The sequence below is a fragment of the Notothenia rossii genome, assembly GCF_949606895.1.
Source record: "Notothenia rossii genome assembly, chromosome: 5".
Taxonomy (NCBI): domain Eukaryota; kingdom Metazoa; phylum Chordata; class Actinopteri; order Perciformes; family Nototheniidae; genus Notothenia; species Notothenia rossii.
This window is the reverse complement of record NC_136903.1, coordinates 56,932,832-56,942,640: the sequence shown is the minus strand read 5'-3', so window position 1 is coordinate 56,942,640 and position 9,809 is coordinate 56,932,832. Positions and strand designations below refer to the sequence as shown.

General features: G+C 40.6%; 1 protein-coding gene and 1 long non-coding RNA gene across 4 annotated transcripts; one reads left to right on the top strand and one right to left on the bottom strand.

Annotated features, from left to right (window-relative positions):
- Positions 1 to 3,466: 3,466 nt before the first annotated feature.
- Positions 3,467 to 4,069, bottom strand: LOC307041858. Its single transcript, XR_013808912.1, has 2 exons — positions 3,787 to 4,069; positions 3,467 to 3,569 (listed from the first exon to the last, which is right to left on the bottom strand). It is a non-coding gene; the product is annotated as an uncharacterized lncRNA (long non-coding RNA).
- Positions 4,070 to 4,395: 326 nt separating this feature from the next.
- On the top strand, positions 4,396 to 9,530 carry LOC307040640 (uncharacterized protein). 3 transcript variants are annotated; one of them, XR_013808552.1, is made up of 5 exons: positions 4,396 to 4,477; positions 5,045 to 5,111; positions 5,828 to 5,930; positions 6,207 to 6,332; positions 6,731 to 9,530. XR_013808552.1 is itself a non-coding variant. In XM_079683684.1 (4 exons), exons 1-4 carry the CDS (start codon positions 5,025 to 5,027, stop codon positions 6,941 to 6,943), a joined length of 546 nt encoding a protein of 181 aa, XP_079539810.1. In that variant the 5' UTR covers positions 4,485 to 5,024; the 3' UTR covers positions 6,944 to 9,530. The 3 variants fall into 3 exon arrangements, 1 of the variants encoding a protein (XP_079539810.1); XR_013808553.1 differs by lacking the exon at positions 4,396 to 4,477 and having other exon boundaries at positions 4,485 to 5,111; XM_079683684.1 differs by lacking the exon at positions 4,396 to 4,477 and having other exon boundaries at positions 4,485 to 5,111; positions 6,190 to 6,332.
- Positions 9,531 to 9,809: the final 279 nt, after the last annotated feature.

Below are 9,809 nucleotides of genomic sequence, written 5' to 3'. Positions count from 1 at the left end.
AAAAAAATTAAAATGTGTCGTAAAACTGTGAAGTAACACATTTTTTTATGTTAAGCCGCTCAGTGAACTACATGTCTCTGGTCCCGCACAATACGCGTCACCAACACAAAGATGACCGTCACGTTGGAACATTTCACCTCATTCTTTCAGAATGAGAATACAAGTATAAAACGAGGTGAAAATCACTACAAGTCTGGGCCCGTTGAGAGCTGTACATACTAGGGATGTGCATCTCCATCACTGAGGCCGATGCGATGCGCATCTCGATACGTTACCACGATACGATACATTAACGATACCTTTGAAACACCAGGCGATGCGATACGATACGATTCACCCCTGTTGCGATACAGTTCGATACGATTTGATTCAACATTATGCGATTCGGGGCGATGCGATGCGATTCAACACGATGCAAAAATAATGATACTTCAATATGGTACGACAGAGGATTTTTGTTTTATTCCTTATATTAAGCAAATCATATATTAACAAAAAAGTGCTTTACATATTTGGTACTGCACATCCCATCATGCCGTTTATTTTTTTACCTTTAAAAGCTCTCCAGAGTACAATTGTATAACACCTCACAGTTAAACAATGTAAGGATGCATTGCTCATGATTAACAATGTGCAAATAACAGCTACCATAGAGCAATGCCCATCTGCCAGCCTGATGTGCTTAACACTCAGAGGCTAACACACCAGTGAGCAGAAAGCATTGGTTTCTATCTGAACAATAAAGAAAACAAATAACCTTTCACAAACAGGTATTTCATAACTGCTTACAGTAAGGAAGACATTTAAATTATTATTGGCCGTCACAGGCTGCTGTAAGCTAAACACCTCTCTCTGACAGAACACCTCACTGAGTGATTTAACTCATATGTCTCACTTTCAGGTTTCTCTTTTCAGCCGCAGACCCCATGTCGCCTCTTTATGTGCGTCGCTAAGTTCCTCGTAGCCTACTACTTGTGTACTTTAAAGCGGCTCGGCATCGTTAACAATTTGCGAGTGATTTTTCACATATACCATCAGGACGTTACTGATGGGGGTGCGGCTGCGGAGTGATACTGTGTGGTGCGGCTGCGGAGTGATACTGTGTGGTGCGGCTGCGGAGTGATACTGTGTATATGCAAGTCCGCATCTAGGACGGATCTATGTATCATGGCTGTAGACCTGTTAAGTAATAAAGATACCTCATACAAAGGTCCACGGATACCTTATTACTCTCCATGACCTGCGGTCAACTATATAGCATAAATGACTATTACACCGTCTTTCTTGAACAATCCGAAGTGTTGCCAAACGTTTGATTTGTAGGTATTTTTCGCTGCGCTGTGTTTCTCTTTCTCCTCAACTTCCGTGTGTGTTGATAACTGAGACTCTCGTTCTCCGTAGTGGCGAAGCAAATATCAAAGATCGTCTCTGCTGAACGTTGACAAGATAAGGGGATTTTATATGAATGAATCGGTTTTTTACCGATGCAAAGACGCTACGCAATCGATGCATCGCGAGTTCAACCCAAACTGTAGCCGATGTGCACTCTTTCAACCGGTGCACTCGCATCTTGAACGTTTATGCCGGTGCACCGATGCGAATCGGTGAATCTTAACATCTCTAGTACATACACGAAAGGGGAGTTAGTCGGTTCTGTAAGAGCCAGCATGCGGGACCGGCTTTACAAGGTTTTGGTGAGTAACATGAGTGCAATGTTTAACGTTAATGTCAGTCAATAAGGAGGAGAATGAAAAAGAAGATGATGAACCACAGACCCGGCATATAATGACTGCAGTGTGCAGGGCTGTGTTAATTTATGTTACTGTTATCAATAGCATTAGTTGACTGAGAAAACCGTCAAGAAAAAAAGTTTAGCGATGTTACGAGTCGACTAGCATAATATGAACCACGGCTGTGATTGACAACCTGGACAGCCAGTCAGAAGCTAGAATGCCAACTTAGAGAGCCAATCAGAACCTAGAACGGGTGTACTGTATACGGGTGTGTATGCTGTGGATAACATTAGTGTTCACAAGAACAAGGTATACTCCCGTGTTTTGTTTTAGTTGCTCTTCAGATTGAAGCGGCCAGTTTTATATCGACTATATGTGTGATCTCCTTTTTACATCTCGTTGTGTCATTTGAGTTTATTTGCTGTGTGTAGATTCAAGGATTTTGGTTATCTTGTCCATTTGTTTGGTTATCTAGGCACAGCTGTGTGTGACTCCCTCTGGTACACTGGTATGTGTTTTCCTAATGTAGAGAGCATTGATTAATTAATAAACTACACACTGAGTCTAGACCCTGACCAAATCCTTTTTTGTTGATCAAATGTTTTTCAAAAATGTAATACACATTTTAAAAAAAATACAATGTACAATCACAACCAATACAACACAAATTACAAAAACTTCAGAAAAAACAAACAATAACAACAATCAGACAAGAGGACAAAACAATGGAAAAATAAACCCTCCCACCCCCAGATCTGGACCATCCTTGTATTGCTCATTCAATCTATTATAGCATGTTAACAAACATGGTACTTACTTTATTTGTACAGATCTACATGGGAGAGGATGGCGCGATGCAGAGCGCTGTCTGTGGTTGTGCACGGGGGATGTACAAATGCAGCCACGCTGCAGCATTGGCAATATTTGGCATGTGGCAGATCAGCTCCACAGAAGTTGAGTGCCAGTGGAGGAAGCCTGGCACTTCAAAAGTAGTCCAGCCGGTGTCTCAACTCTACCAACAGCAAGAGGAGACATACAACCCACTGGCCAGAGACATCGCCACTGAGGAAGTAGACTGGTTTAGGTCTGCACTGAGGGGCGCAGCGTGGCATGGCATGGCTTTTGTCACCTGAGCCAGAGCTGCAGCCTCAACATCAGGCCATTTTCAACGTGCCGGAGCTGGTGAAGGAGCATGGGGGTCGGGGGCTTGAGGCAATTCTTGCCTCAATGCGACTGAGCAGAGACCATTAAGCTGCCATCCAGACAGCCACCGTAGGACAGCAGACAAATCCTCAGTGGCAGTTACACAGGCAGGGCAGGTTGACAGCCAGCAATTTTGGTGCTGTGCTGAGGTCGGGACTTTCATCCACTCCATGCGCGTCCCTCATGAAGAGGGTGCTTGGGGGGTACAATTTAGACGGAGTCATGGCTGTCAACTGGGGAGTTGTAAACGAGGTGTGTTTGGCCTTTTAAGTGTGACACATATGTAGTGATAAATGCTTCACCTGACCACTGTTCCTAAATAAAAAAAGTTTTCTGCATCGTCAGTCATTTTTTCCAAATAATTACCAATATTTCACAAATTCTTCATGTCAACTTAAGAGCACAGCTTTGTGTCAGCTTTGCTTGGTTCATCTTACTGGGGGGCAGCTACATGGATGTCGGTGCAGTCCACAATCATTTTGCAGTTGAAGGCAGAATGAATTTATTATTGACTCAGAATGAAGCACAACTTCATGTCATACAATACATTGACTTTATTTGTAATTGTGTAAAAAAATAAAGCATTTATTAGCAAGCAGGACCTGCAGGAACAGAGAACGGTGATGGATGGAGCTGGGAAGAGAGAAGAATAAAGAAAACAGATCAACTTTATTATCGGATATTAATTCAATTTCAAAACAAGTTGCCGCTCCTACAGTTTTCTAGTATGTAAAGATGATTTCACATGACCTATGCAAAATATCACACTCAATACATGTGTCTCTCTGGGGGGTGCATTGTGCCTTTGATGTATATAAATAATATACCATAACCAAATACTATTACGTACAGTGGAAATCAGGTTGCCAGAGCAGGTCAGTGTGCATGTTCCTCAGGGTCTCAGCAGTTACAGGTGAGGTAAAGACAATAAGAGAAAAAGGTCAGTAACAACACTTTAAAGTAACAACACTGAATAATTATCTATTTTAATAATTTTCTCTCAGTAATCACTCAACTACTGTCTTTCCAACAAACAGCTTGACTCACCCTCACTGTCATCACAATGACACATGTCCAGAAGCATGTCATGCAAAGCTCCCTGCCTGCCTGCCTTCCTTCGAATCTCCCTGAACTGCTTCCTTAGCACCCGGTGGAGGGTGCAGTAGGCTACTCTTCAAATGTTTCACGAAATACTTACCATGATGACCAGTGGCGAAACTACCAGGGTGGCATGGGGTGGCAGCCGCCACCCCTGAAAAGGGGTCTGCCACCCCACCTGCCACCCCAGTCAAAAAATACCAACTGATGATTTATTGGATAATTATTATTAATATCGTTTTAAGATCAAAACAAATTCAAAACAATCCAAAATCGGTGTCAAACTGCAGAATGTCAAATTTGAAAAAGAAACTTGTTGGTGCACACCCCCCCCCCCCCCCCCCCTCCCCCCATCACGAATGGTTGCATCCATATCGCAGAATCTCTTTGCCTTGACGTGGAGTCAGCGCAGACACAAGCTGTCAGATGGAGTCTGTTCACAGGTGGGTAACGTCAAAGTGTAATGTGATTTCGAAACGTTTATAATTCCTCATAGATGGAAGGCGCTGTACAAAATAAACTATTATTATTATTATTAGAGATATGGTACTAGTAACTGGTAGTTTCTGGATGAATATGCTGTGTTGTTATCGATTTCAGAATTAACTACCGAGTGATGAGGCTAGATAGCTATTATGTGGCTAACCCCTAGCTACGTTTTACCTCATGTCACGGTTAGCCACAAGATAGCTTTTGAAGCCAGTTCGGTAACTAGCTAGCTGGCGCTAGCTAACTGAATAACGTTGATAACTAGCCAGCTACTGGCAAGCCTTTGACATTTTGAACTGAAACCAAGTGATGTTGTGGCATTTCATATCATTGTAGTTCTATGAAACGTTCTTAACAAGTTTGCTATTTGGCGTTAGCTAGTATGCTAGTGGTGGCTAAGGCTAGCAGAATTTCTGTGTGTAGCATCAGAAAGGCGAACCTTAACGTTACATGTAAACTTTAATGTATGTTTAACATAAAAACTTTAATTTATGTTTGAATATGACTTGTTTCAATTATAGGAAGGCCATGTCGTCAACCACAAAGAGGAAGGGTGACATCAGGAGCTTCATCCTCACAAAGAAGCAGGTTAGTGATGTGAGGGAGCATGAGGGTCCAAGTGCAGACAGCCTCTGCCACTCGAAGCTTGAGGCTAGAGCGGGAAGGTTAGTTAGCTAGTTCAGCTGGTCCTCGTGGTATTGTAGCCCAGTGCTATATTTTCCTTTTATTTTCTTTATGTTACAAAAAAGCTGGCTAACTATTAAGGTGGCATAGCAGAGGTTGCTTATTTAAAGGAGTAAAGCATTTCGGTAATGCAAAATATGCATTAGGTAGGTAATTTCATTGATGCAGAGAGAAACCTTTTATTTGAAATATTTTATTTGACTGTAATCTCATTTAATATTTACATAGTAAACACTTTCTACTTTTATATAAAAGGGGGATATTTGTGATTTCATTGCATTTACTATAAGAGTAATGAAAGGTATTTTAAATTTGCTTAATTTAGGTTAAAATAAGGGATACACTACTACACTACAAAACTTAACATAAAATCGTATAGATTACCACATAGTTTGTGTGGTCAGTTAAAAGAACTTAGGAAGTGTCCCAGTTAACAATTTAGTTAATTACATTGCTACAGTATTTCTATTTTCAGGATTTCCACTTTTTGTCACAGCCCAGTAAATGTGATCTTATATTTCAATATACCACCACAAGTAGTGATATTTTAAACGAAGCTACAGTGCAGTAACATTAGGGCTAATGTATTATGTTAATGGCCTACTTTTTGTGTAAAATAGGCTACAGATCAGAAAAGAGCAGGAGAGAGCGAGCCCGAGGCAGAATCTGCCAATGCAGAGAGCCAGTTCATTGAGATGGAGGTGGAAAAGATCTGCGTAGCTGGTCAGTATGTTTTTGTTGTTGTGTTATGGTCCAGTTGTGTTCACTCCTTACGTTTGAGAAACTCCACTGCCGTTGGTGTGTGAATGGGTAAATGAGAAGCCATTGTAAAGTGATTTGGGTACTGTTAAATGCAAATAAAGTGCTATAAGTGTGACATTGACCATCAGGGTTATTATTATTATTATTATTATTATTATTATTATTATTATTATTGCTACCTATAGTATCTTATTTTATTTTATTTTTCTCCTACACAAAGAAAAAATACCCCAACAGAGACCTTGGAGTGCCTTGATCCAGAGCCAGAGCCTGAGCCAGAGCCAGAAAGTGTCAATGATGACTGTGCAGAGAGACAGTCTGAGACAGAAGTGGAAGATTGTGCAGCTACAGCTGGTCCTCATGGTATGTTTTTTGGTGGGTGGGGGGTTCCATTCAAGTGTTAGCTCCTTACGTTTGAAAAAAGGCTACCACAATTGGTGTGAATGTGTGTGAGAATGGCTTAATGAGAGGCCATTGTAAAGTGTGTTGGGTACCGTTAGTTGCAAATGAAGTCCCATATGTGCAGTCCATTTACCATTTGGATCAAATACATATATCAGCACAGAATTAGTGACATTTTATCAAAGCCACAGTACAGTAAATGCCATGTATGATTTGAATCAATGTAGATCAATCAATGTATCAATGAATCAATGTAGTTAATCAATGTATCAATGAATCAATGTGGTTAAATACATCTTGGGGCTTATCAGGGTAGTTATTATAGAGTAACTTTCCCTCCTTATTTTATCTTTTTCCAGACATTTCCAAACACGGAGGGGATGGGCCGACACAACCATCGCTGGAGAGCTTTCCCAAGACGATGCAAGGTTGTGCAAGGAGAAGTTTCCATGCTGACTGGTACAAAATGCATAACTGGGTGGAATACTCACAGTCAAAAGACGCAGCATATTGCTTTGCTTGTAGACACTTTTCTTTACCTAATGCCTCTAGGACTGTGTTTACCTCTATGAATGGTTATTCTAACTGGAAGAAAGCTACATTTAAGGACAGTGGATTTTGTTCACATGCTAAATCAGAGAGCCATGTTAATGCTATGTTTGCATGGACAGAGAATAAGAAAATGCTAGACAGAAACTCATCAATGTTAGGAATGATGGAAGAGGAGTCAAGTAAAAAAGTAATCGAAAACCAGAAATATATACGCACACTTGGTGAAGTCCTGTTGTTAACTGCCACTCAAAACATTTCCCAGCGTGGTCACCGGGAATCATCCGAGGCGGACAATAGAGGAAATTTCCTAGAATTGTTGGATCTCCTGAGCAAGCATGATCCGTTTTTAAAAAAACGAATGGAAAATCAAGCAAAAAATGCAAAATACACAAGTAGCCTGATACAAAATGAAATACTGCAGTGTTTAGCAGATATGGTTAAAGAGGAGATTATCAAAGAGGTTAAAGAGAGTGCACAATTTTCTGTTCTTGTTGATGAAACAAAAGATGTAAAGAAAATGGAGCAGATGTCTTTTGTTCTTCGGTACTATTATAATGGTGTAGTTCAGGAGAGTTTTCTAGAGTTTCAAGAGGCAGATAAACTGGATGCTGCCAGTTTAACAGAGAAGATCATTGGCTGTTTAGAGAAGTATGGGCTGGAATATAAAAAAAACCTAGTTGGGCAAGGCTATGATGGTGCTTCAACTATGAGTGGGAAGCATGCTTGTGTCCAAGCCAGAATAAGAGAAGTAGCCAAGCATGCATTCTACGTTCATTGCAGTGCCCACTGCTTAAACCTAGTGATGGTAGACAGTGTGAAATCTGTTCCTGATGCAAGAAATTTATTTTCATTGTTAGAGCGACTGTATATTTTTATGTCAGGATCTTATGTCCATCCTAAATGGTTGGATGTGCAGAGAGAGATGTATGATGGTCAAGTAAGGGAACTCTCACGTCTCAGCGAGACTCGATGGGCCAGCAGACATACAGCTTGTCGCAATGTCATGGATAGGTTGCCTGCTGTAATGCAAGTACTGGAAGATATTTCAGAGGAGGACAATCCGGACAGAGCGGTTGAAGCAAGAGGTCTACTAGTTCAGATCGATCTACATTTTATTGGATGTCTTGTACTATTTAGAAAGGTACTAAAGGACACACACTTTTTGTCAGAGATGCTTCAGTCAACACAGGTTGACCTTACTAAAGCTGTAGAGTTAATTGCGACCCTCAGACAGACTCTGGAAGACTATCGCAGTGAGACATACTTTGATGAGCTGTGGAATGAGGTACTAGCCACCTGTGAAAAGTCTGACATTTCAACGACTCACACCTTTAAAAGGGCAAGGCAAATAACACAAAGACTTCAAGGTAGTGTTATCATGTCAACATTAGGACAACACACAGAATCGGACAGTAAGAGGTCTTTTATCACCAAGGTATTTTATCCCATCATTGATTGTATGGTTGGTGAAATGAGAAGACGATTCTCTAGCGTAAACTGTGACATCATGCAGGGTGTCCAGGCCCTAAATCCATCCAGCAGCAGCTTTTTAAATGAGGAGGCAGTTTTTCTATTAGCAAATGCATATGGGTCAAATGTAGAGGATCTGAAACATGAACTGCACCAGACTAGAAGGTTGTTAGATCGACAAGCAACACATGGAAAAAGTCCGTCCAGTTTAATAGAATTTGTTAATTTTTTGGAACCATACAAGGAGGTATTCTTTGAGATGTTCAGGTTATGTAAAATAGCTGTGGTATTGCCTGTTACCAGTGCAGCATGTGAGAGGAGTTTTTCAGCTCTTAAACTGATCAAGAATAACCTGCGTTCTACCATGACTGAGAACAGACTAGCAAGTATAGCAATTCTCAGTATTGAGTCTAAACGTGCGAAAGATTTAAATTTGGATGAGTTTGTGAAGAGATTTGCTGCACAGCATAGCAATCGTCGCATACAGCTTCTGTAGCAATCAGATGATATATGTAACGGAGTCAAAAAACATTCTAATCTGCTTTGTATTTTTTTGGTTGCATTTACAATGTGAAATTTCATCAATAACTGATAATGTAAATACTTGTATATATTTTGTGACTTTAACACACACAGAAATTGTTCTCACAAACCTGTCTAACCTATTCTGTACACATGCACTCACAAAACACTTTGGCAGGCAGGCCTTTGAGGGAGGGCTTTGCTTCTAGGATAATGCTGGAATTTTGTAAAGTGCTGGGAAGTCCTCAAATTTCTAAATCATTCCTATGGCTTGATTTTGCTTTCAAAGTGCCTCAGATTGATTAGATTGAATTAACAATGTTCAACATTTTTGACCCGGGGGATATGCCCCGGATACCCCCCCAGAAGGCTTGCTTGGGATGAGCAACATTTCTGATGCTACAATAATCCCAAGGGAAACACTGTTTTAATGTACTAAAAAGTGGAATGCTCATGTATGTAGACCAAATATTGAATTTATCACACTTGGGTGTTGAAAACACTGTTGTATATGGGTGCATATAAAGTACAAAGTAAGGTGGGCTTCCTAAAAAAATTGCCACCCTACAATATATGCCTGCCACCCCTCTGCCACCCCATGTATAAATCTCTAGAATCGCCACTGATGATGACTACTCTTACTGTTTAACATTTTGGTGTACTTCATGTAATAAAATAATAACTTCATGGTAAGGCTACTAAAAATTACAAGGCTAAGTAATGTAATGCTAACTAACGTGCTCGCTACTCGTCGCTACAAGCTAGGTAGCTAACTTGACTATGTTCCATGCACAACATGTATATTACCTATGATATTACCTGATATGTCTGATCCAGCGACTCCTGGTCCTTTCATAAGACGGGAAGCGATAGAACGAGCAAGTGGTATGATCA

What these genes read in the sequence shown, in the direction of transcription:
- LOC307040640 (XM_079683684.1), top strand. Translation starts at nt 5,025, where the DNA reads ATGACTTGTTTCAATTATAGGAAGGCCATGTCGTCAACCACAAAGAGG. An exon ending in GGAAAAGATCTGCGTAGCTG is followed by an intron (nt 5,931 to 6,189) that starts GTCAGTATGTTT and finishes TCCTACACAAAG; the next exon opens with AAAAAATACCCCAACAGAGA. An exon ending in AGCTACAGCTGGTCCTCATG is followed by an intron (nt 6,333 to 6,730) that starts GTATGTTTTTTG and finishes ATCTTTTTCCAG; the next exon opens with ACATTTCCAAACACGGAGGG.